This window comes from Sebastes fasciatus, chromosome 24 (genome assembly GCF_043250625.1).
Source record: "Sebastes fasciatus isolate fSebFas1 chromosome 24, fSebFas1.pri, whole genome shotgun sequence".
Classification (NCBI taxonomy): domain Eukaryota; kingdom Metazoa; phylum Chordata; class Actinopteri; order Perciformes; family Sebastidae; genus Sebastes; species Sebastes fasciatus.
The window spans coordinates 14,574,532-14,601,857 of record NC_133818.1 but is presented as its reverse complement, the minus strand read 5'-3'; the positions used below and the strand labels follow the sequence as shown (position 1 = coordinate 14,601,857).

The following is a 27,326-nucleotide window of genomic DNA, read 5'->3' as shown; positions in this document are numbered from 1 at the left end:
AGCAGCCTGCGTGCTGTGATTTGGAGACGACCCAGGCCTCGTTAGCCTGCAGACAGCGCTGCCGGCTGTGGACAAGCACTTCAATGAGAAACGCCTCTTCGATGACGCTTACGCATCAGCTGGCTTCACAGGCGCTCGTAATCGCATAGATCATCTCTTCAGACAAGCAGGGGTTTCACCCTGAGGGGGGTCACATGGTGCCATGTGCCATGTGCATTTACTCCCCCGATGTTTGATGTATAGAGATGAGTCAACGTTCTAATGAGAGCAGACAATCACAGCTTTATAGTTATAGTTGAACCGCTGCTGGCAGTCCCGGGGAAACCCTCACATAAATTCAATTAAAGGTTTGCAATACTTTACTGTTGTCACTTGGGTGCAGCATTTAATGTACTGTAAGCGTCAGTGATCTGTCGTGAAATCACATTTATGTCGATAAGACGAGGTGAAGATGTTGCCGAAGTTGAAATGTCCCACTTTGAATCAATGCATTCAGTGTGTTATACTGTTTTAAAAAGTTAAATCAGGCAAAAACAGAGTTCTTCTGTCAGCATTTCGTTACAAATCTCACTCATTGTGCACACATTTACACAAGCCTGATTTAGTTAATCATAAGTGTGTGTAGACACACCCTTATTCAGCTGTTTGCATATAAAGACTTCACTATGTTCCACCGGTCTTTAAACCTGCAAATAAGCAAAGAAGAATTCCCACAGAGAGTGTAGCGTTGAGGATTCTCTAACAAATCCAGAGCAGCCGACGTGACGCACAACTATTTATAGCACCTGTATTATCATTAATACACCTCATGTAAATTATTCAAGATGTAGTTAATAGCAGTCACATCAAAAACAGACTTTACAAAAAAAGCTTCTCGACAAACGCATGGTTGACATGAAAAGAACAAACATGAGGAAATTAAATTAATGGGGAAAAAACTGAGCAGACAGAAGTACTTCGTCAAAATTAAGTTGAAAACTGCTCCCAGCTGTCTGAGCACTGAGGAACGTTAGACGGCTCTCGCTAACAGCTTCTGACTACAGGCCCCCTTTATGCTGTGCGATTTTTACGGGGCCGTCTGAGATTAAAGTTGACAATCGTGAGAGAAAACGTGGTGAAATCTTTGGTCATCAGTCGGGGAAAACTGACTGGTCTCAGATCTCACCGTGAGACACCGACAGCCGACGTAGAGCTTTGATGACGATGACAAGCCTGCAGCGAAATCTGAAATTTAGGAGCAAATTCTCAGTGTGACTGCTGTTACGACCCACGACTGCAAACCAGCCAATCAGGAGATGAAAGACATGAAACATACTGGCCGGCGCTGCATTTTGTGAGCACCGTTTTTGAAATATTCACTGTGCTCCTCTGTAGTTGAACTCATCATTCCGGATAGGGATGCACCGAAACCCGATACTGTGCTCATGTACTCGTACTCGCAAAACGTCTCCGATACAACGTCTCCGGTACTCGGTATCTGCAAGTACTCAAATGTAAGTACTTGTACTTGGTCTGAAAAAAAGTGGTATTGGTGCATCCCTAATTCCGGACAATATTTTAACCAAGGGAATAAGGGTGTTAAGAGAACCGATACTTTGATACGAAGTCGATGCAAAAATTCTAAAAACGGTTCTCATTTTTCTACAGTACCACAGGTACTGAGACGAACGGTATCCCGTTGTCCCGAGAACGATGTTTAGGATGAAATAACTCACTATTTGTATCCCTGATCATGCTACATTGTGAACAACAAATATGTCTTGAAATCGGCAGGTCGAGCGCTAGTTGACGAGCGTAGGCCTGAGGACAGGTTGTATTGATGTCGAAGGTATAATTCTAACGTTATCATGATGCGTTCAAATGTAGTCTTGTAAAATTAAGTTTTTGGTGAGAAACTTGAATAAATCCAGTTGTTTAAAGGAGATGTTTTCACAGCAATATTAAAATAGATAATAGAGAGAGAATTATGACTTTATAGCAAAAACCAAAAGGTAACAGAGGGGTGAATGTTGAAGTAAATGGGATTTATTGTTGTTTTTTTACTGTGGTATCGAATTGGTATCGGTATCGACTATTACATTTTTGGTATCGTGACTTCTCTACAAGGGAAATTACAGTATATGGTCTGTAATAGACGTGGACGTTCAGCAGGACAAAGTCAAAAGAGAAAGACTAAAGCTTCCAGAGGTTGGCGCCGAAGGGCAGGAACGCGAGGCAAAGATACAGTGCGAGGTGAATTTGAGTCAAAAAATCCTACTGAGCCATAACTCATTCAAGTCCTAAACTGACAAGAAACAACATATCGATATCACCCAGTGTGACTTACACCTCCCAGAAATATCATTATTTCCTGATAAACGTCCATTAATCTGCTTGCACTTCAGAACTAGCTTGAGAATCATCTCATTTTAAGTTTTCTTCAGTGTCAAAGTAACCCGGTGATAGTTGCCCGTACATCCGTGTGGTATACTGAAAATGCTAGTCGCTCGTTCGGCGAACTTTTAATGGTGCCAATTTGAAGAAAAATGTCAAATAAAGGCTAAAAATGGGGCTTAAAAGACAACACCAATATTAGCTGACATTAAAACAGCCTGTTTGTTCCCAAATAGGCCTAATCTGTATGTTGGTGTCAGCGTGCAAAACCATTTTTGACTTAATCCATTTTTACAGAAAAGTTAAATTTGCCACAATGAATAAAAAGAAAAACATAAAGTAAGACAAGCAGCTCCTCCCTCCAGAGATCCACTTTAAAATACAAGAATGTCAGGGTTAACCCTAACCTTAAACCTGCAGATGTGAAATCTAAATGAATGTTAAAATCACTTCACCTCCCCTAAACAAATACAAACTAAAGGAGCTTTACAGACAAAAGTGTGTCCTTGTGCTTAGAATTTAAAACACAATGTCGAGAGCAGAAGCATTTCCAATGGATTATACCATCAACAGAACGATCCGCCCTGGATGACTTTGTTCAACTTGGAGACTTTGCCAGCATGTGACCCTGAGGTGAAGGCAACGTGTCAGCTGCATGCCTGACATGTCGGTGTGTCTAACAACCTCGACATGGCCGAGGAAGGAAGTTCACCACAGAAACCATTTAATAGTGTCTTAATGAACACTGATTCATGCTTAATGGCATTTTGACCCCTTGTACCAATGATGTGATTGAGAGAAAGAAGCTATTTTAGCAGCTGTCCGTGTGAGGTGGATACCTTTAGAGTAACTTTTGGCTATTGGCAGAGTTTGCTGCGTTTTCCTCCGTCAGCCAGTTTTGTAGTTCCACATTTGGCTCCTGGCTCCAGAGTCTGTTAACCAGTTTGGGCGGACTGGGATTCAGTTCAAGACGTGGTGGACTGTTTGATGCAGCTGCCATGTTTTTCATCTCTTTGACATCTGCACATAAACACCCAGTGGAGATGCCTTTGGAGTTGCAGCTTGCAGATAACATTCGGGGGGGAAAGTATTGAACATTTCAGTTGCTGAATTTAATTCTTAAAAAGGTATAGTCCCTGGTTTTATTATAGTTCACAACAGTGACCCCAACTACCCCAATCTCCTTCCAGCTCACTGTTAATGTTAGACAGCTGAACACAGTTAACACTCCTCTGATTGATTACACCTAATTAGGGGTGTAACGATACGATACGTATCACTTTCCATGGTTCCCATATGATTCAAGGATGATATTTGGCACATCTAGAGCGATACGATACAATTCAATGTCTTGAAATCAATACAGTAACCTTTTTTTTGCCCAAAAGAGGAAAGGAAAGATTGCTCGTGCTGCTGTTGTATTTTATCTGGGCTTTGCATATAAGGACATCTCCCCTTTTTGCAAAAGCCAAAATGTTTCCACACGCTGGACCTTGAAAATCTCTGGCTTATCCGTCTCTTCCTCACCATCAGCCTGCATTGTTTTGTTGTTGTCTTTCTGAGATTGGCGCTGTCATTCAATGTTCGATATATTTGACATAAAAAAACCATACTGTATGTATGGTAAATTCCAATGTTTGAATTACACTGTAGCTTCTAGAAGAACACATCATGATAACGTTGTGATTTATCTTTGCTCGATGGTAATTTTTACTGAGCAGAGCATTAACGCCTCATAATAATAACTCAATGGCACCTCCGTTAACGTTAGAGACTCCGTTATTTAACCCAGCAGGACTGAGCTGCTCACCGACTGCTGATAGGTATCGGTACTAACTCTCCTTCTCTCCGCCGTGTCTCCGGTCCCAAACAAACTGAAACAAGACACCGCGTGCGTATGTCGTTACGTCATTGTGAACGCGTAACTGTCGGAAAGCATCAATACAGAGGAATCAGAAGACACGGAGGCATGAGATGTCGTTTCTCTATCCCCATCCCCAGCGTTTTCCCTGCCTGCTGAAGCGGCGGATGACCTGACAATTTTATTCGCAACTGCTGACAATTTCAGACCCTGCATATAACATTTGTCGTGCTTAAATACAAGGTGAAAAATTCGTAGTATTGATACAATAAATTATTTACCTTGCAAATCAATTTTAGATCGATATAAATCCCCTGTGAATAACAACTTGCCGAGTACCTATCGATGTAGTTGGATTGTAGGAATATAAATCGATGCAGTAGATGAATCCCCTACACTTATTTAATATTTATACCTTCTGTACTTTCTCTTTGTTAGATATATCTGTGTCCTTTTGCTTCTGATGTGATTATACTGCATTGGATATGCCAACTTCCATCCTTGGATCTATTATCCAACAGATTTGAAATCCTGCTCTACTAATGCACCCCTCTTTTTAGGTCGACTATATATTTGTTTGTCAGTTTGCCGTCCTCGAAACTGAGAAGCACCCGATTGCTGCATGCTTCTGGAAGCAGTTCTCTCATGTTACTGCTGCACAATACATTTCTCAAACAGGCTGGGATATTTGCGTAATCTACAGGAATAAAGAGGGGATATTACATGCCTCATGAAACACAGAATACATCCCCTTCCCGGTCTCGTATGATTGCGGTGTGTACGAGGATCATGTGCTTTACTCAGGGATGCTGCTGCTCTTGTTCCCAGGAGAGCCATGAAAGGAAGACATATAAGACAACAGCAGCAATAAAACACGGCTGTTATTACGGGCGAGATGCGCCGGCGCGTTCTACGTATGTGTCAAACACACATATGACATGTGAGATTAAGGGGAATTGCATGTGTGTGTTTGTGTCCGGCGCGCAGCGGCCGGTGAGTAAGCGACAGTGACAGATCGGCCACTGCATCTTCTAAATGATCCCGGAGCCTGCGGGGCAGCCGAAGCCAGGGATGTGGAACATTTCCTCATCTCTGTTGTGGAGAGTGGAAATAAAGCTGATGGACAGACCCTAAGTAGAAGTGTGCATGTGTGCGAGTGTGTTAGCATAGTGTGCCAAAAGGTCACACATACAGCCTGATTGGTTCAAGGTTGTTTCTGAGGCCTTTCCCTCCCCAAGGCCGAGTCCCGACTGGCTGGGTAAACAACACACTGATGTCAGATAGATGTCGGGAGGAAAATGCTATTAAACTAGGTGTGGGCGATAAATATACTCCATGTATTGCGGCTTATTCTACGTGGGATGCAGTAAATCTCTACATCGCTGACATCGAGTACAAATATTAATTATCAAGTCGGTTTTTTTTTAAGCCGCCGGCGCGAGACTCGCTCTGGCGTTTTGCTCTCTTCCTCTCGCAGACACACTCTCTCCTGGGTGTGTGTGGCGTACGTTGATATGGGGTGTGTGTTTTTTGTATCTGGAGGGAACAGAGGAGCCTGGAGAGAGCGGAGGAGAGAAGCGCCAAAGCGCGGTTTTATACGTTTTGAGGTCGGAAAAGGTGATGGAAGACGGACGCCTCCGCTTTCCAAAAAGATGGTCAAACTAGTCCGCACGTTGTGTTGCGGTACGTGTATCTACTAGGGCATTACGGTAAGAGCGTGTAAGAACTGAATAACAGTGAAGTGAACTCCATGGATCTTTGTTTTGACTTTGTTTAGCTTAGTCAGTGAGGCTTACTAGATGGTCATAGACTTCAGGAAGTCTAGAACAAGCTGGCTCTGTGGTCGGCGTGGAGCTCGACTCCCTGGTGACGATATTATTCTGCACTTTAGTCTTTAAAAAAAAAAAAAAAAAAGTCTACCTCAGTTCTTATCCTGCATTATATTCCATATTTGACATTTCTTAATCCCCTGGTCTCTATATCTCCTATATTTTATTATCCAGCACTACATCACTTTTTGCACTACATTCACATTTTTAATAGTCACGTATCTCAGTTGTTACTCTGCACTATATTCATTTCTAACAGTTTTTCATCATCATTTTTATATATGTTCCTTTTTTACTAATATGTTTTTGCACTATGGAGCTGTGATGCTGGAAACTTGAATTTCCCTCGGGATCAACAAAGTTACTATCTATCCATCTATCTTACTGCTAAATTACCGCAACTTCATCATCATCGTCATCGCAGCGCGCAGGTTTTGGTTGCTTAGTAACGGCAGGCGCAACATTAGAGCAACCTCCCAAACACATTGGGTGAAAGGATGAAAGCGGCACGGCTGGCGTTTTCCATGAGTTTTAAATGCAGCATGTGAACGGCCCCTTATTTCCTCATCAGTTTCCATCCACTCAGTACGTCCGTGTGTCGCCTCTGTTGGTGCAGACCAGTTCTGGAACAGGTCTATGTTGGTGTTATGGTCTAATGTATTTGAGCCTGGATGCCATTATTCAAGTTCAAATTATATTAGTGCAGCAGAATGGAAATGTTTGATTATAGTTCCTTTCTTTTGTTGCAATCAAAAGGAATCAATCAAAGGAGCTATCTAAAGTTGAATCTGTATGCTGTTTGGAGTCGACTGGTATGACTTTCAGTTTCAAAAAGGCTCTTTTGTGAAGCGCAGCTTGACATGTTTGCTGACTGACACAATGCATTCGCAACAGAGGCGGCTATTACCGCGGCGCGTTTTCATTAGGAGATAACTTACCGCTGTGCCGAGTGTCAAGAGATTGCAATTGGCTCAAAGAAAAGCCCGTGGACAGCCCAAGGACTTAATCAAAAAAATCACCATTGAGCCAAAATGAGTGTCTGCAAATCTCAGAGCCACCCTGCCCTCCCTCCGCTTCGCTAGTGATCAGAGGAGGACCCTGCAGCAGGCTTAACTCACACATTTGAAGTGTGTGATGATAAAGCATCCAGCTAGGAAAATACAAACAGGGAAGAGGGATGGAGCTACACTAGATAGGAGGAATGGACTAAGTGGTTTTAATTCAACTTGGCCATCACTGCACTTTAAACCACTCACTGACCCATAATATTTTGTCACTGTTTATTCCAAAAGCTTACCATCTTGAATATTTTAGAGAGCAGCCTCTCAGCCTGAGCACCGTTTCAAACCTCTCTACGGAAACCTTTCACAGCTTCTCTCTCTCTCTCACAACAGATGCATCTGATCTACGAGTGGCCCTGGCCATGTGGCACGATCAAGCCTCATAGTGGAGAGAAATGAAATAGACAAAGTGATGAGTGATTGGCTGAAGGCCCGCAAACTGCAGCTTGGAAATAGTGAGTTTATTTCCTTCATATCGGAGAGATTCATTATTATGTGAATCCTTGTAAACTCCTGATAGTTTCTGAGGGATGAAAGCCAATAAAGGTACGGGGTTGGGGCAGGTCCTGGATCATAGTTGCCGTGTTGTTGCAGCATCATTACCCGCACATCCAAAGCTCCCGCGGCCGAAAGGGAATTCACCGGCTCTATCCGCCCTGTGTGAGAACCTTTTGTTTCTCTCCCTCATTTCTCAGTGAAAGTTTTAATCTTAATCCACCGCTCCTCCACCAAACTGTGTGGTTTAAAAACAGTTTGTAATAAAAGTGTTATATTAGATATGGGTATGGGATAAAGGTTGATATTGCCTATCAAAGTTAATGCGTTGATGCAAATTTGTTTTAACGCCACTGATTTTTTTAACGCAATTTTACGATTGTAGCGGGCTTAGTTTTAAAGCTAGAGTGAAGATACTGGTATCATATGAAACTAAAAAACCCAATTAATCCATTGGTACCAATCATGTCATACTAGCTTGTCGCAAAGGAGGTTAAATAACGCTCTAAACTTACACAAAATTTCGGCGAGGAAAAACTGGCATGGCCATTTTCAAAGGGGTCCCTTGACCTCTGACCTCCAGATATGGGAATGTGTGAGGGGTTTTTGTCCAAAAATCGTAAATGTCCGAAAAAGTTTGAAAATGTCCAAAAAATTTATGAAAATTGTCCAAAAAAATTCTGAAAAAAGTCTGAAAATAGTCTGAAACAAGTCAGAAAAAAGTCTGAAAAAATGTCAGGAAAAAAGATTTTTAAAAAAAGCCCGTGATTTGCATTAAGTAGACTAGCCCTCAACTTTATGCAAATGGAGAATGGCCGTCGTGACGCTATGTCTCTCGAATCGCGCCGCCACGCTACCAGAATGCATTGCACGACTGCTTACATAGACAATGAATGGGAAGCGTGGAAAGGACGGATCCTGTGGACACGTACCATAGCAGGGTCGCAGGTTTAAACCTCTGATTCTCTACAGAGAAAGGTTCTTATTGGTTTATAAGGCACTTCAGAGGTTGTACTCTATCTCATGTCGGGGCGGGAATAAGGGAGGCCTAAATTAGGAGCTGAAAAAAGAAGGTCTGTGTAGGGTGAGCCTGACCAACAAGACTGGTAGGTGTTTCCCTGGAAAAAAAATCCTCTGATATACAAAGCGTGATCTATTTGAAGTTTCTGGTTTGTTTGATACAAAGAGAAGAAGATCTGGGTAGTTGAAAGGAGAGGTGAATAAAAAAAACAAAGAAGCAAATCAAGTGATGCCGAGCCAGAGGAGAACCGAGCTCTGTTGTTTTACATAACAGTCTTTATTCAGCTGCTGATGATTTATTTAGGCTTGTGACATTAGTCCAGCTGGGACGAGACAACAGAGGGAAGGACTGACTCCAAAACAGACATAAGATATATATCTAAGGTAGAAAAATAAAGAGCCACATATATGGTTCCTTTATATGCTGATCAAAATGACTGCATGTACTACTGGCGTGATGCTTTCAGCTTCAATAATACGGACTTCCAACAAAATGAGTGAACGTTGTTGATCGATTGCTGCGTAAAGTGGACCTGGAGTGGGTTTAAGACTGTTACAATCCAACAGGCACTTCTTCTGAAGCATACTGAGGAATAGTACTAAATGTGTACTGTGTGAGAACCAGGATGGAACCTATTAAATATCCAAGGCTGTCCAAGACATTTAGCAGCAGGGTGTGCAGGACCAGAGCTTCCCGTCAATGGGGCACAGATGTCCGCTGCTTTGAAGGGAGAGAACGACTGACACGTCAGGTCAAAACGCAAAGACAATTTCCTCTCAGAAAAAACTGGGTAAGGAGAACCGATGATCAACGCTTTAGAGGGGCAAATATGGATGACAGGTTAATTTGCCCAACTTTCTCTCTGCCATGGAAATCATGGGAATCATCATTGATGGCACTGGTATTCTGACCCAATCACCACCTTGGAGGGACAAACGTGGAGGATGCATTGGCAGCCCGTGGGTATCTGGTAAGAGCGCCAGGCTTGGAAGCAAAAAAAGAGACGTCTGTAAATCGAACACTCTAATAGTCCTCATTTAAATCGTTAGGTCTTAAAAGCTCTAAAATGCACTAATAGCTGAATCCAGAGTTATTTCCCTTCCTCCGTTCATGTGAATGAGACCCAGACCGAGGCTGGAGCGAGGGCTGGGAGGCGGGGTTAAACGAAAACCCTACTGCACCTGCTCTATGGGCCCAATGGATGAGGAAGATCGGCGGTTGATTCGAGTACTTTATACGGAAGATCGGCGGTTGATTCGGGTACTTTATACGGAAGATCGGCGGTTGATTCGGGTACTTTATACGGAAGATCGGCGGTTGATTCGGGTACTTTATACGGAAGATCGGCGGTTGATTCGAGTACTTTATACGGAAGATCGGCGGTTGATTCGGGTACTTTATACGGAAGATCGGCGGATGATCCGGGTACTTTATGCGGAATATCGCCGGATGATTGGGGTACTTTATGCGGAAGATCGCCGGATGATTGGGGTACTTTATGCGGAAGATCGGCAGATGATTGGGGTACTTTATGCGGATGATCAGAGGATGATTCGGGTACTTTATGCGGAAGATCGGCAGGTATTTCGGGTACTTTATGCGGAAGATTGCCGGATGATTCAGGTACTTTATGCGGCAGATCGGCGGATGATTCGGGTACTTTATGCGGAAGATCGACGGATGATCCGGGTACTTTATGACTCGGCAGTCGAGCCATTTTGGCTTCTTGCGCCACTGAGACACTCTCCAGTTCTTTTTATACATCCATGGAATCTGGTTAAAGAGGCTCCACTGTGTCTAGCTAGGACCCACAGTTGTTGAAAGGCACTATCCACACCAGTGGCACCAAAACTTGCAGTGGAGGACACTTCGCTTTCACACGGCGCGTCTACACCGGAGGCGCTTCAGCCAAGTTTTTCAGTCGTCCGTCACACATGGACAGCTGTCTACCAGACCAGTGCCACCACAGCCGTGGAGGAGTGAACTGAGAGGACTCTCGGGGACATCATGGCTCAGTAGACTCAGCAGAACGTGGAACATATTCTATACACAGCAGCAAAAGGTATAGTGTGATCTCTGGGAAGTGCAGTTGCGAAACGATCAATGAGCACTTAGCATCTAAAGTGACTTCAACCACTTAACATTTACTTACATTTAACATTCTCACATAAAAACCTCTATTCAACGATATGCATTTAGAAATCTGTGGGCTGGTGTGTGTTAGATGAAGGTATAAGGGGTGAATATGGCGAGCTTTGTCAGAGCTGTAATGGGCCAATTTAATGTTCAGATAGAAAAGTTCATGTCCTAATTGTACCTGATTTGAATATCTGGATTATAAAGCCTGCCCCAGGTGTAACGCCTTGTATGATTAATGGCAAGGGGAAGAACTAGTTATCTCTGGCTCTCTCCCTCCCTATCAGTGTGGGCATGAACTAGCTCACTTTCATGTTTCATTAATCTTATTCAGGCTGCTGAGCACACCTTTGGTAAAATCTCCTGTCTCATCAACACTGTTACATTGGAGTTGTGAAAAATGTCTTTTCTCTCCATGGAAAAGGAGAGCAGTGCTTTTTCTTTCACTTTTGGTCAGCTCACACGGCAGCATCGACACCACATTACTCACCCGTGAGGCCGCATGAGCTGCGGTGTTCACAGTGAGGGGACCGCCGCTGGCGTTCGGAATATCACATCAAATCACATATATTAATACATTTGCTCTGCTGCGGGGGGGACGTTTTCATGAAATCATTGTGAATAGGACACACTACGGTAACTCTTCATATGTTGCATCACTTCAACAGTCATGTGTTAAAAGAATATTTACCATGTGTGTTCAAAACAAAATGTACCTTAAAGGGAGATTTCTCAAGTATTTAACACACACGAGTCCATGCCTCGACGGGTCAGGGCTGTTTTGGCGGCAAAAGGGGGACCTACTCAATATTAGGCAGATGGTCATAATGTTATGGCTGATCGGTGTATGTGCACCTGCCGCAATTGGCAGAAGTTGTCACTCCAGGTGTCTCCCCATTGCAGATGACTAGCCGTCTCTGGATATCTGTCTACGAGAGAAAAGGACTCCGTAGACTGATCCGCGCACTCGGTTTGTGTTTGTTAACGAGGTATTATCTGGCAGCAAGAGGTGAAGCCGACAGCACTTGTTCAGTCAGGTAGCCAATGCTAGTTATAGCCAGCGGTCTGTGGATACCAGCCCGGATGTCAAGAAACACAAACAGCAGAAACAGATGATTTAGTGTGCAGATCTTTCTGATGAAAGTGGATGTCTCTGGTACTGACAGTCCGTATCTGTATGGGATATAACCCATATACTAGGGATGCACCGATGCCACTTTTTTCAGACCGAGTACAAGTACAAGTAATTACATAACGCACGTGCGAATCAGAGGGTGCAAGCACATCTCGCCCGCACCGTCGGGGAGGTGGAGCGTGAGCGATAGAACCAGAAAGATTGTGAAGAGAGATTAACATCACGCTGCCGTAAAGTGGTATCGGTGCCGTTGTTTCGGAGACGTTTTGCGAGTACGAGTACCCGATACTGGTATCGGTGCATCCCTACCATAAACAGTATGTAACCCTCTTCTTTTGAAAGTGCATAATGATGACAGTTCTCCAGGTCTTTTTGTTCTTCTTGCATAACTATCAATCTAATATTTTAGTAGCGTTTTCGTCTTCCTGCATTTTGCAAAAAAAAGGAATCGTCTGAATTTGACAGAAAATCCTTTTATTACCCCGTCTAGGTCCGTCTGTGAGGACTTAACGCTGTGACATGCCTTTCTGCCTGTTTCTAACGTCTCCTAGTGACTAAAAACAAGCTGGTGTTTTTTTTCCTCCGAGTTGAGATTAGGGCAGGAAGAGCTGACAATTGGATGTGTGTGATTACCATACGGCTGCTTCTTCTGTTTACCTCCTCCCTCTTCTCTCCCTCTCTGTCTGCTCTCCTTCTCTCCCCCTCTGTCTCATGTTCCTGCCGCTCACCCCTCCTCCTCCTCCTCCTCCTCCTCCTCCTCCTCCTCTCCCCTGTCACGGAGTGGGAGCCAGGGAGTGACGCATCATCATTCGTTATTCCGCTGAACACTCTGTCGATTCCCCCCTCTGAGCCTCGGTTTCATATCTCATCAAGAAAAATACCAGCCCTAAACGTGGCTGGCTCCAGATTAAAAAATCAGGTGTGCCGTGCCACAGGCGGACCTATTTGCGGCAAAAAAAAAGCCTTTCAGATGAGAGGAGAGGAGTTAGCGAGGATATATCAATTGGATGCCTCAAATGTCCCTGTTAAATTAGGCTGTAAATATCAAAAGGCAGTAAGAGGAAAATGCCACGATTGCTCACTTTTTGAGTGATTTCTTTTTGGACGCACCTTGGTTTTTATAGTTAAAGTGTGATATATGGTGCCTATCACTTTTCATTGAGGTTAAGGGGTTAAAGCATTAGTGATGGCAGACTTGCTCAATGATGAACATCTGATTTACTGTATGTTGGGAAAAAAAAAAAAGGTTTACAACCTCATAAAACTATGCTCTTACTTAAGGCTCAGCCTGGAATCACTCTCAGGGCTTCGAATACCGACGCTCGGGCAAATGCTCTGACAAAAAAAAGGAAATGAATCTGTTATCTGTGGCTGTCGCAGGACTGTAATAAGCCCGTCCAAACATTTGGCCCAAATGAAATGATAGTTGACTCAACGGCCTCAATGTCTTGTACTGATAAGATTCATGATCTGTTTAGGAGGGCTCTCCATTTAATATTGGATGGGTCAAACAACACAAGACTTTTACTCGGGATCGGCGTTCGGGTCCTGTGTGAAACCAAACGTTGTGGGATTTTTACTGACGACGTCATGTTATGTCACTTACGCCACTGAGAAACATGACATTAGGTTTATAGCTTGTGTTACGTTACAAGCGTAGTTCTGTTGCCTAAACCTAACCGGCACCGTTTCACGTTAACCTCGTGTTACATCGTTAACCACGACCGTTTGCCGACTGTCCTCAGTGCGTCCCAACCGCGTCGTGCTCGGCCCACGTAAAAGGCGCCAGGGGTCTGCGGCGATGTCGGCAACCCACTCGACCCGTCTTGAAACACGGACCAAGGAGTCTAACGCACGCGCGAGTCAGAGGGTGCGAGCAAAACCCTGTGGCGCAATGAAAGAGGGGGCCGGCACGCACCGACTGAGGTGGGATCCCGGCCCCGCGGGGTCGGACCCGAAAGATGGTGACGAGAGGTTAACGTCACGCTGCCATAAAGTGGTATCGGTGCCGTTGTATCGGAGCCGTTTTGCGAGTATGACTACATGAGCACATTATCGGACCCGATACCCGATACTGGTATCGGTATCGGTGCATCCCTAGCCAGGATACTCTGAAACTTCTACAGAGGGTGGTGAAAACTGCTCAGCACATCACCAGGATGGAGCTGTCATCCATGGAGGACCTCTACACCCAGAGGTGGAGGAAGACCCCAACCACCTCAGTCACAAACTGTTCTGGCTGCTGCCGTCTGGCAGACGGTCCTTCAGCATCCAGTCCCGGTGCTTCACCCTTATACTGAATTCTATCACTTACTGTTTACATTAACTTGATTCATATATAATATATATTTCCCTTCTGCGCTATTTTGTCTTAGATTCTCATTTTGCTTTTTTTTACTTGTGTGATTTGCTTTGATACATATTTAATGAACATTGTTGAAGGGAACCTGAGATGCAAGGATTTCACTGCCGACGACTGCTTCTTGAAAACTACAGTTGAATGCAATGAGTAATGCGAGTGGGCCGCTGTTAATAAGAAACACTTCATATAAAAAAGTTACTTTCATTTTTTGAAAAAATCCAGTTTTTACAGGATTCATGTTCCAAGGGCATGTTGCCAGTTCAATCTTTGTGTGCAAGGCAGTCCCGAACAAAAGTGAATACAGGAGATGTGCTAGTCGAAGGCAACGCTTAGAAAAGAACAAGAAAAAGTCCATGGTCTGGTTCCCCCCCCACCCCACAAAATAAAATCTGAATATACCCTTTCAAAAGAAAAAAGCCCTCCTCTGAATCCTCACAGCACCAACTGATCAGCCCATTTAAAAATATAGGAAATATGGTCATCAGCATAAAAAATACATCTTTATGCAGCCTGGTTTAAATACTGGTCGTTCTCAGGTACAGCATGATAGCCACTGGATAAAAAGAAGAAGAGATAGTGTGAGGATCTGTGGTGGGCAGCTCTGTGGGGGTGTGAATGTTCTTTTCTTCTTTCACAGAAGAAACATTCTCACTGAACATGTCCCATCATGTGGCACTGCACAGTGTAGTATGGATATCGGCCTGCATTTCTGTCGGAGCTCACCGATCATGAGCAGCTACTGACAGCGGTGCATTTAAGGTCATCAGAAGCCCAGTTATGGCCCTTTGAGAGAGTCACTTTGTGGGTACATGTGTGTCTTTGAGTAGTAGTGATAGTACATAGTAGGGATGCACCGATACCGATACCAGTATCGGGTCCGATACTGTACTCGTACTCGCAAAACGGCTCCGATACCACTTTACGGCAGCGTGATCCATCCATTACCTATAACCGCTTATCCTATTCAGGACACCCTAGACAGGTCTCCAGACTATCACAGGACAGACAACCATTCACACTCACATTCAGACCTACGGGACATTGAGAGTCAACGATGAACCTGCATGTCTTTGGACTGTGGGAGGAAACCTGAGCACCCGGAGAAAACCCACGCTAATACAGGGAAGAACATGTAAAACTCCACACAGAAGGGCCCCCAAGCTGGGTTTAAAGAAAGTCAGCTCCTCACTGCCCTGAATATAACGTTAAGCTCTACATATAGCAGAGTGTAGCTGGCCCATTTGTTGTGTTTACTGCCACAGAAGAGGAATAAATCACTTGAAGGCTTCCTAACTTTACCAGCCGCTCTATATGAGAGGCATGTGGGGGGGTCAACCAGCAAAATATACCTCAGAGGCATGTCGAGGTTTAGATAGGGGGCCACAGAACTCGTCTTAAACAAACTTTCAAATCCAAACTCAAGTTCTGAACAGTAACAATTAAGAGCTTCAAACACAATGGAATCGTATTAACGAAGCCGAGCATATCATTCAATTACATATTCATTAGCAAGTCGTGCGCTGAACAATGATCAACAGTAGATTTGTTCAAATTAGCATTCCCTTTTTTTTTATTTATTTTTTTTACATGTGATCTACTTTTCATGAAAGTAGGTCAGGTCTCACACTGTTATTTGGTGTCTCTTAGTGAGATGTTTGGCAGCTATTTTAGACTGACTCAACACTGCGAAAGGCTTCCAGAGTGTCTGAAAATATATCTTAAACAGCCCGTGAACCCTGAGAGCTCACCACTTTTGATCAAAGTGCCACAGTCGAAGCGTGCGTCTGTCAGCGCGGAGAGCGGCTGACATCACGCCCTGCCTGCATTACTGCAAATGGAACACATTACCTGCGAGTAAGAAGCCGTCGGCTGACGTGCAGGCAGCTAAATGCAACTAGATATAGGACGTAATGTTCAACATGCTGTTGACATGTAGTTATACGTCTCCTCTACGTACTGCCGCATCAGATCATCAATCCAGGATGTTTATCCAGTGTGCTACATACCCGTGTTATCAGAGCCACATAGAGGAAACACATAAATTACAGAAGTCAATTAAAAACAATGCAGATACTGAGTGGCCACTTTATCAGGTACACCTGTAATATAATGCAATCCAATACAGCAGCTCAGACATAAATTCTGCCTTTAATAATAATGTTCAGCTATCATTGGCGACGCTGACATGCACAAAAAATAATCTGTTTTTTGCCCTTATTCCGAAAAAGACAATATTCCACTATTATTGCCATTCCACTAACATTACGTTAGTGTTGTTAACGTTAGTGTGACACCGTTACGTGACATGTTGCGTTACGTGAAATGTGAAATGTTGCGTTACGTGAAATGTTGTGTTTACGTGTTACGTGAAATGTGAAAAATTGCGTTACGTGAAATGTTGTGTTACGGGAAATGTTGTGTAACATGTTACGTGATGTTGTGTTACGTGAAATGTTGTGTAACGTGTTACGTGATGTTATGTTACGTGAAATGTTGTGTTACGTGAAATGTTGTGTAGCGTGTTACGTGAAATGTTGTTACGTGAAATGTTGTGTTACGTGTTACGTGAAATATTGCGTCACGTGAAATGTTGTGTAACGTGTTATGTGATGTTGTGTTACGTGAAATGTGTTAAGTGAAATGTTGCGTAATGTGTTACGTGAAATGTTGTGTAACGTGTTACGTGATGATGTGTTACGTGAAATGTTGTGTAACGTGTTACATGAAATGTTGTGTTACGTGAAATGTTGTGTTACGTGATACGTGAACTGTGTGTTACGTGAAATGTTGCGTTACGTGTTACATGAAATGTTGTGTTTTTTAAATGTGTGTTACGTGAAATGTGTGTTACGTGAAATGTCGTGACATGTGAAATGTTGCATTACGTGAAATACTGTATTATGTGAAATGTGTGTTTTCAGTTTTGTTGTATTCTTAAATGTTGCAGTATTTTAATAAATACTGTTCTGTGATGTGAAATGTTGAGTTTCATTGACTAGAGCTCGACAGCAATGACAAAAAAAGGAAAGAAAAGCAGTTGGAAAGTAATAAATGTTGTAGTGGCAACCAGCTTTCATTTGGCCATTATTTGAATACCATGTTTTATTTGAGAATACAGTCTGCGAGCAAAAGGAACCGCTGGATCGATCAGATTTCAATACATTCCTCCCTGTCGCGACTATGAAGTGAAAGTCCAACACTCCCTCACTGCTCTGTGGGAAGCAAACTTGTACTTCACTCTTACAGTCAATACTGTGTGGGTGGCAAAGTTGGTCCAGAACTCCGTTCTTATATTCTGCAGTCACATTTTATTATGTACACCGATCATTTGTAGCTCTGCTGGAGAGAGCGTGAGGCTCCTGGGCTTACGTTCACATACACTAAGATTAATCAAAGGTGAAAAACGCAATTGTGTTTTCCTAAAGTGCATCTAGCTCCCTCCACACACAGCTTTCCACTGACTCTAAATGCATTTTACAGCATTTAAATACGCTTCAAACAACACTTGAACTAGCAGAGCCTACATTTAGATGAACAAGCAGGTACTGGTACATGTGTAACCGGTCGTACTAACCTTCTCTGGAGAAGCTGGAGGGTTGAATCTCCTGGCGCAGACCAGGAAGGAGTCCGGTTGAGGTTTGCTGTTCTTCACGTCGGGATCGTCGCCCAGAACGATGTGGTCGAACCGACCGAAGAAGTCTCCGTGTCGGCTCGTCTTCAGCTTGAACGTCACGCTGGCTGAGCTGGTGGCCACGGCGATGGGGATGTTGTGCTTCTGTAGATGCTGCACCAGTTTCTCCACACCTAGAGGGACACATGTTGCAAAATGAGACTGAGGGTTAGACTAATATATGACTGTAGAAGGCTAGAAATCCCTGTTTATACGGAGCTCCACAGGGCCATTCCATACCAACTCTACTATAGATATATAGATAGAGATATATATATTTTGAGAGCTTTACTTTTATGGGAGTAATTTAAGTTTCTGCAAACCAGAATCGTTTTTATTTGCCAAGTACACACACACAAGGGATTTGACTGCAGCTTTTATGCATCTCTCTACTTACACAGAAATAGAAATAACAGCTATAGGGACAAGGACAACAAAGCTGGGCAAATAAAGGTGAGGAATAGACAAAAGGTGGATGAATAAATAGTATACAAATATATATAAAAAGCACCAATGACCAACAATAAAATAAGAAATAAACAAGCATTTCTTACACTTGTAAAAGCCAGAGAAACATTCACTATGAAATATTAAATCTCACTATCACATCAAACTGCTTAATGATGAAAATAATTATGATTGCACTCTTTTATATACTTCTGGGTGTGTTGCAATGCATTTTGGAATAATCCTCCCAAACCCGTTTCAGGTGGGATTAGCCAGATGTTACGAGTTGACGAGGTCTGAAATTAGCTCAGAAAAGTGGGAAATTGCAAAATAATATGTGCACTGAGCTAAGGAACCGAATATTTTGATCATAGTAGTGATCATAGTATGCAACACACCATGCCATTACAAGCTGGAACTTGCACATTTCCTGAACCAATGAAAAACAGGGTCCTCAGTAGTGCAAATATGTACATTTGAAATAAAACAACTGAATGTAATATTACAGCCATGTGAAAAGTACAACAAAATAAAAAAAAAGATTAAATGTTGAAGGAGTAATACAACATATTTTATATTTTTTTGTATATATCTGCCATAAATATTAACATGTTCCCTTCAAAAAGTTTCAAGGAAATTAAGATAATCCTTCTTGGGAAGTATACAGTCAAAATATCTTAAAGGTCCCATATTGTAAAAAGTGAGATTGTCATGTCTGTTATATTATAAAACAGGTCTAAGTGCTATATAAATACTGTGAAAGTATCAAAACGCTCAATATACGGAGAAACACACACAGCCCGTACTCAGAAACTGTGCGTTTGAAACAAACCGTCAGGATTTCTGTACATTTGTGATGTCACAAATCTACAATATTTAGACCATTTCACAGTTTTAAATGTAAACATTCTAAATGTGCCCCAGTTTAATTCTGGTTGCAGTGTATGTGAATGACATCAGCTGACAGGAAGTAAACATGGACCCAAGCTGTTGCCTAGCAACGCAATTCCGTTGCAATTCCGTTGAAATGAGCTAAAACGGAGCGTTTCGGACAGAGGATAAATACAGGCGTATTCAGGCAGATAGTATGAGGAAAATAAAGTTTTTTTTTTAACCTTACAGCATGTAAACATGTTCTAGTAGAAACACTAAATACGTATAAGTATAAGTATGAACCTGACAATGAGCATGATATGGGACCTTTAAAAAATAAATATTTAGCAAGATATGTGGCACCATTTTTTTAATGCAGGAACAAATGAAAAAGAAAGTGAAAACTAGTGGAGATTCTTCATTTGAGTAAAAAACATTTTTTTCTGGGATGTTCAGTACAAATTTCAACTTCCAAATCTTAAAAAGTATCTGGAGTAGAGCTATAGGATTTTACAAGGTCCCATGAATTTAAGACATGATTCTTTTCACATGAAAATCCACGACATGATCTGGGAGCTCACGGTGAGTCGGTATGGAATGGCCCCACAGCTACTGAATATGTTTTTTCTTATCAATGGTTCAATGGTGAGCCGAGAGCCGAGCGGAGTTGTGGGAGGATTTTAATCTACAGCTTCAAGGATGACGGTCTATAAAGATGTAATAAAAACTCCCTCAAGGAACACGATCCGGTTAGGTGAAGAGAACATGGACACTGAACACTTACATACCCTGTAAACGCTGCCGCTCCATGCTTCACCACATATCACAGCTGCATCCTAATTCTGAATCATATAAAAGTCCACGGCAGGTAAATGTTTTATTAAACTAGACCAACACAAAGGTGTAAATAATGGAAGCCAGGCAATAACTCCACTCTTTGTCCTGGGAAGAGCACTCATACTTGCCACTTAACTACCGGTCCTGTGAGCAAGACTGTTGACGTCATCACGCCGACTCGTCCTCCTTTACAGCCTCACTGTGTATATACTGGTAATAATGGGCCATTGTAGAAAGGTATATTGTCATGAACTGGTTGCCAGTTGTCCATCATGCGTTTAAAGGGAAATGCCACTAATAGTTCTGTTCTCTGGTGTCAAATACGGCAAGGTAAATCAAGCATACCTGGCATGAGTTCGGCAGAGGCAAAGATCCGTTCTTGTATTTGTCTGGTTTCAGCGAGGAGCTCCTCGGCCGTCATCGGAAGCTCCAGAGCGTCCCGGATCGTCTGGGCAGCAGTCAGAGCGTTTTTACCCATCACCGACGCCTTCACGTCCCAAGTGTACCGCTTCCCAAAGCGGTCGCACACTTCCTGGAAGGACACAGTGTACAGCCGCTCTGTGTCTAAAAAATGAGAAAATACAAAATGAATACCTTTCAGACCTTTAAGATTGCATATGAATGGAACCTTTGGGGCACAAATCTATTTTAGCTTATTTCAGAAAATGACTTTAACAGCTGGATGTGACCTCAAACTGTAGCCTCAGTCAAAAGAAAATGTAAGTTATTATATACTACTAAAAACGTTATTATGCACTAATAAAAAAGTGCAGAATTCAACATTAGGCAATATTTGCACTATTTGTTTATATCATGTTTATAGCTTACTTTGTATATTGGTAGAAATTCATTTTTTTTAATTCTTATTTTATTCTAACGTTTTTATCTATTCTTTTGTTATTATACTGTTTACTTGGACCAACAAAACCAAAGCAAATTCCTAGTCATCTACCTCTTACACCTGGCAATAAACACCATTCTGATTCTGATTAGGCTATTTCTGACCAGACAATAGCAAAACAAATACATGATCAGGGTTAAAAGCTTCACATCATTTAAAATATGAGGTCATTTTTGACTTGATCCATATTTAAACTGGTCAGTAGATACACATATTTAATTCGGCACATGTCTGATTAATGAACTTTAAACCTAAAGTCTGTAAAACATCAACTTTCAAATGTTGGTTTCCTGTAGCCTCTTATGAGGGTAACATGGCAACCAGGTTAAACAATAGCACATATCTAAGGTTTGCAGCACATATAGGTATTTTAAATGTATGCCGAATTCGACCGTAGGTTATTAATAAAACACCCATTAAGTCATATTGCTCGGTGTGACACGTTATTTTGACCCTGTGCAAAGAAATCATGAATTTCAACTTTTCTCTATGGAGTTCGGCGTGACAACTCTGCACCACTCACGATTACGAGCTCAAAAGTGAATGAATGAGTGTCTCTATCAACGCAGCTTTAACGTAGGTGCAACCTACACACAACTACAAGATATGACACAAATAAGGACGTTTCAGGACCTAATAACAATCCATCCATGTCGAAAATGACATGGCTCACGAGTGGGTAGGTACTCGGTGCAGACATGCTTGACTATGGACTTACTTCCGGGTGGAATAATGAAGGGAGAGGGGCAGACAAAAAAGTAACCCGGTGTATATGTTCTATCATAAAAAAGGCTGCTAATGCTTGTAATAGTTCTAAAACAGACCCAAAGATGGTTTATACACGTTCTTAACTGAACTGGTCCAAAAAAATAACCACGAATGACATATTTTAGTGTGAAATCGAGCTTCAGCCTGCTCAGGGATGCTTTTTAGTCGTCCCTCCAAATTAAGTCCACACTGAATTCCTGCTTCATTTCTATTTTGAAACTTTTTGTCTTGTTTTGTCTTGTTTTGTTTTTTTGTGTCCAGAAACATCCGGAAGTCATCCCCTTAATGTGCAACTTCCACTTTGTAAGTACTCAGTACTCAGTTTATTGACAACACAGTTAAGATAAATAAATATGATATTAAATGCAGCAAAAATAATGTTAACATATGTGACATAAAGTGATATTTCTATTTTAATTTGCTGCTTTTTTAAAATTTATCTTTGTATTAATTCCCTCATTTATTTACTCTTCTGTTTAATTATCCCTTTTATTTATGTATTTATTTTGTATTAATTTTGAAATATACTTATTTATTGTTGCCTTATTTTTTTAAAATTTATTCATTTTTAAAGGTGTGTAATTATTCATGTATTGATGCATTTATTTATGATAAATGTTGAGTGACAGCCCTCTCATTTGGATAATGAGGCAGAAATTCTTAAAGAAATGTATAAAGAAAAGAATACAGAAATAAATACATACATTAAAAATAAATATAAAATAAATGCAAAAATACTAAATAAATAAAAATATATTTATATATATATATATATATACACACACACACTGTACTGTACTGTACAGTACTGATTCAGGGCTGAATGGGAACTTTGTTGCATGCCATCTGTCATCTCTTTCTACCCTTTTTGTCGACTCTAATGGCTAATAAAAATATGAAATCCTTTAATAGACATTTATTAGCCACATGACCATAAAGACTGGTATGAAATTAAACAATAGAGATCCCGATATTCTGACTTTTAGAAGTTGCAAAAACATTGGATCCTACATTTCCCATGATGCAACTCAATTGCATATTGTCATTAGACTCCCCTCCTTGTAAAAGCCCATATCTTTTCAAACTCCATACCTTTCTATAATACATTCGTAGTCTACAAGCCCCAGCTATGATGACATCACCATGACATCATCAGGATTATTTTCCCAGACTTGACAAAGGTCCTCCATGGCCACAGAAGTATTTTCACAGGCTGAGTTCCACTAAGTAAACTGACTTTTATAAGTGAATATCCACAACTTTTAAATAAGACACACAACTTCTCAGATGCCCCTCTCCTACACGCTGAATAACAAATGTTTTTTATGAAGTTAAAATTCCGCGTACATCTACATCTCCGTCCTCCAGAGTGTGTCACCGAGACGGGGCCGCGGCAAATTACTGACAAAAAGGCTGTTCACTGCATTGTCAGCGGCGCTGCCACATTTTTTCTGAATAATTGGAAGCTCCGTGTTAACAGAGTTTGTCTTGTTAGTGTGAAAATGTCAGGGGAATGAGAGAACCCTGTAACCTGGACAATCTAATGAGTTTATGGATTTCAGGTCTAATTGGGGGACGGTGAGAGTGAGATGGAGGCTCCGGTTCCGTCGAGTGTGCTTTGTGCCAAATTGCGTAGTTTAGGGAATTGCTCAGACTCAGCTCGGAACACTAAGTAGGTGCAGGAACCATGTGTCTTACTAAGGAAAAGTACTATTGTTTGGTGTAAAAAACTCTGACAAAAAGTATTTTCGTTCCAGCAGGATGGTGGTTGCAGAGGAAACAGCAGTAGATGATGCCTCCAATCCCACAAATCAACACAACTACAAAAAGATGACAGTCTGGGAGAAGTAGCAGGAGATTGCTATGAAGCTAGCCCGGAGCGACTCTTTGCTGTCTCGCTGAAACACCCGTGTGTCTGTAGATATAAATAGTGGAGTGGTAAAAAATCACAGCCAGGAAACACAGTTAGTTAGTTTTCACATCTCCCTCTGGAGTGCTGCGGAGAGACACTGTTACAATTAGACTGGGAGATGCTGCTAGTCACAGCTTTATGTCTGCCTGCCTAATTATTACACCGAGATCCATATATAAACACCGCGCCGGCTTTTCATTACAGTTCAGACACCAACCAGTGTAGCCCGTCTTTGATGTGATGATAACACACATTTCAATGTAGAAATGATCAAGACACTGATTGGCTCAACTCAGCCACAAATCCCCTTTTTATATTTCCCTCGCTTTGTCCACAATATCATCCATGCTATATGCATTTTGTACAAAGTTCTGCAAAAATGATTGTCTGCTAACCCTTTGTTCCTCCACTCTGTGACAGTTTTTGTCTGTGTTAAAATACTACCTGTACCTAGATCAGTTGAAATAACGAAGGTGGTAAGCCCCTCTTCAAGATGGGGATACAATATCGTATAATAAAGCAGAACCCATGAGGGATGATTCTGGTTTAAAGGTCCCATATCATGCTCATTTTCAGGTGCATACTTTTTTTTTATGTGTTTCTTCTAGAACATGTTTACATGTTGTAATGTTAAAAAAAACTTATTTTCCTCATACTGTCTGCTTGAATATACCTGTATTTACCCTCTGAAATGCTCCATTTTAGTGCATTTCAACAGAATTGCAACAGACTTGCAACAGACTTGCGGTGCTAGGCAAAAGCTTGGGTCCATGTTTACTTCCTGTCAGCTGATGTTATTCACTTACACTGCAACAGGAAATAAACTGGGACCCATTTAGAATGTTTATGTTTAAAACCGTGTAATGGTCTAAATGTAATTGTATATTTGTGACATCACAAATGGCTTGTTTCAAACGCCCAATTTCTGAATACGGGCTGTGTGTATTTCTCCAAATATTGATCGTTTTGATAGTTTAACAGTATTTTTTATAGCACTTAAACCTGCTTTATAATATAAAATACATGAAAATCTCACTTTTTTACAATATGGGACCTTTAAAGCTGGTGTCTCGTTAGGCCCTCCTGGTATTCAGGGTCCCATGCATTAAGGCGCCATTGTCTCCACCGCTGCTGTAGAGATTCAGAGAAACAAGGACTCACGCAAAACAACGTTGAGTCATGTCAAAAACTCGTCTCTGAGTCTGACCCAAAGTGCCCATTATGAGTAACTGCGTAGAGATCAACATCCGACTGGTTTTCTTTTCACCGTGGCAGCTCTTTCTTCAAGGTCCAGGTGGCTCACAGACATCCTGACATCCTGTATTCCCATAGCACCCTCCACACACCCCGAGGGACACGATCTGAGCCTTCTTCAAGTCACAAAACAACATGTAGACTGGACTCCTAACTCCCAGTCCACTGTGGGCCTGACTGCATCCATTAAAGGTCCCATATCGTGCTCATTTTCAGGTTCATACTTGTATTTTGTGTTTCTACTAGAACATGTTTACATGCTGTAATGTTAAAAAAAAACTTTATTTTCCTCATACTCTCTGTCTGAATATACCTGTATTCACCCTCTGTCTGAAACGCTCCGTTTTAGCGCATTTTGACGGAATTGCGACGGAATTGCGTTGCTAGGCAACAGCTTGGGTCTATGTGTACTTCCTGTGAGCTGATGACATTCACATACACTGCAACCAGGAATAAACTGGGACACATTTAGAATGTTTAAAACTGCGTAAAGGGTCTAAATATTGTAGATTTGTGACATCACAAATGGACAGAAATCCTGACAGCTTGTTTCAAACGCAGAGTTTCTGAATACGGGCTGTGTTTATTTCCCTGTGGATTGAGCGTTTCGATACTTTCACAGTATTTATTTAGGACTTAAGCCTGTTTTATAATAAAAAAACATGAAAATCTCACTTTAATATAATATGTCCCCTATAGAGCTGGACTGGTATGGTTCTGTACAGCCCTCTGTGTCAGCACAGAGTATTAGCTATCAACGGTATTGGTTTCAACCCCTCAAAAATGTTTATTGGTCAAATATTACTAATTATATCCATTTAGGAAGGTCCTCAGTTAGAATGGAGATGGACTCATCGACCTGCTCGGTAAATGAATTCACTTTGATTTCGGTAGACCAGGATCAATAACTGCATTCTGAGTTATTACTACACCAGCAGCTGATAAATCCCGTCTTCTTACAGTGTGACAAACAGCCAAGGCTGCTCATCCTTTACCGTCGACACCGTGACATCCACAGATGATACAGTCATTTGTAATTCTCCTCCAGTTCATCCCTTTGATTACTAACCGTGACACTTCCACAGGAGGGACGGGCCCTAAAGCAATCAACACACACACACACACACACACACACACACACACACACACACACACACACACACACACACACACACACACACACTGCTATTTACATTGTGATGATAAGCTCGTTAACTCTGTGCGGCTGATCGCTATCGCCCCTCAGCTGCGATTCCCCCAGACGACCATTTGTCCTGGGTGAGATATCAGCAATCACCATTTTAAATGAGGAAAGGTGATATGAAAATGCTAATTCGGCAGCTAGGATCAATACTGTTCACCCAGGGGAATAGAGTCAAGCAGAGTACCTGGCGGTGGTGTCCTTGAGCTCTCCTGGTGAAAGACGTGACATTTCTCAACAAAACAGACAAACTACCATTATGTGTGGCAGCTTCCATTAACGCTGCATCTCAGAGACCTTAAACACTGATTCAGTAAATCAATGTGGAAGTATGTGAAAGTACATTAAGCCGTAAGTAGTCGTAGGAATAATACATTTTTCTCCCATTTCTCTGTATTGACTGAGAAAAAAAAGTTGTAGTATTATGAGAATAAAGTCATAATATTATAATTGCACGTGTTATTTTAGAGGGTGAAATGGTGTGAAAGTGAGGAATGTGGAGCATCTTGTGATATTCTACTTTAGTTTATGTTTCACAAATAACCAAATACTTCATCTTTTGGCTCATCAGCAGCACATTATCATCAGTATCAGGACCTTGAGAAGATTGTGAAAGAAACTGAGTTTATTCTGAAGAAAGAACCACGCGGACCTGATGGAAGAAATTAACTCCTCAATGTGGCCTTAAAGGTCCCATATTGTAAAAAGTAACATTTTCATGTCTTTTATATTATAAAGCAGTTTTAAGTCCTATATAAATACTGTGAAAGTATCAAAACGCTCAATCCACAGGGAAATACACACAGCCCGTATTCAGAAACTCTGCATTTGAAACAAGCCGTCAGGATTTCTGTCCATTTGTGATGTCACAAATATACAATATTTAGACCCTTTACGCAGTTTTAAACATTCTAAATGCGTCCCAGTTTATTCCTGGTTGCAGTGTATGTGAATGTCATCAGCTGACAGGAAGTACACATGGACCCAAGCTGTTGCCTAGCAACGCAATCCTGTTGCAATTCCGTCGCAATTCCGTCAAAATGCGCTAAAACGGAGCGTTTCCGACAGAGGGTGAATACAGGTATATTCAGACAGACAGTATGAGGAAAATAAAGGGCTTTTTTTAACATTAGGAGAGGGAAACATGTTCTAGTAGAAACACAAAATACAAGTATGAACCTGAAAATGAG

General features: G+C 41.8%; 2 protein-coding genes and 1 long non-coding RNA gene across 3 annotated transcripts in view; 1 reads left to right on the top strand and 2 right to left on the bottom strand.

Annotated features, from left to right (window-relative positions):
- Positions 1-17,976, bottom strand: part of pnpla4 (patatin-like phospholipase domain containing 4) — a 62,499-nt gene extending 44,523 nt beyond the window's left edge. Inside the window, exon 1 of the mRNA XM_074627831.1 lies at positions 17,848-17,976. The gene's annotated coding sequence lies outside the window, so the exon portion shown is untranslated. The remainder of the gene's footprint in view (positions 1-17,847) is intronic.
- The window catches only part of pudp (pseudouridine 5'-phosphatase), a 29,657-nt gene extending 7,925 nt beyond the window's left edge, over positions 1-21,732 (bottom strand). The window contains exons 1-3 of the mRNA XM_074627834.1: positions 21,635-21,732; positions 20,446-20,664; positions 17,848-18,077 (exon numbers count right to left, since the gene is read on the bottom strand). Coding sequence (XP_074483935.1) covers positions 17,848-18,077; positions 20,446-20,664; positions 21,635-21,701 — 516 coding nt within the window. The 5' untranslated portion in view covers positions 21,702-21,732. The remainder of the gene's footprint in view (positions 1-17,847; positions 18,078-20,445; positions 20,665-21,634) is intronic.
- LOC141763276 (uncharacterized) lies at positions 20,662-24,352 on the top strand. The gene is made up of 3 exons (XR_012593071.1): positions 20,662-20,819; positions 22,031-22,072; positions 23,527-24,352. It is a non-coding gene; the product is annotated as an uncharacterized LOC141763276 (long non-coding RNA).
- Positions 24,353-27,326: the final 2,974 nt, after the last annotated feature.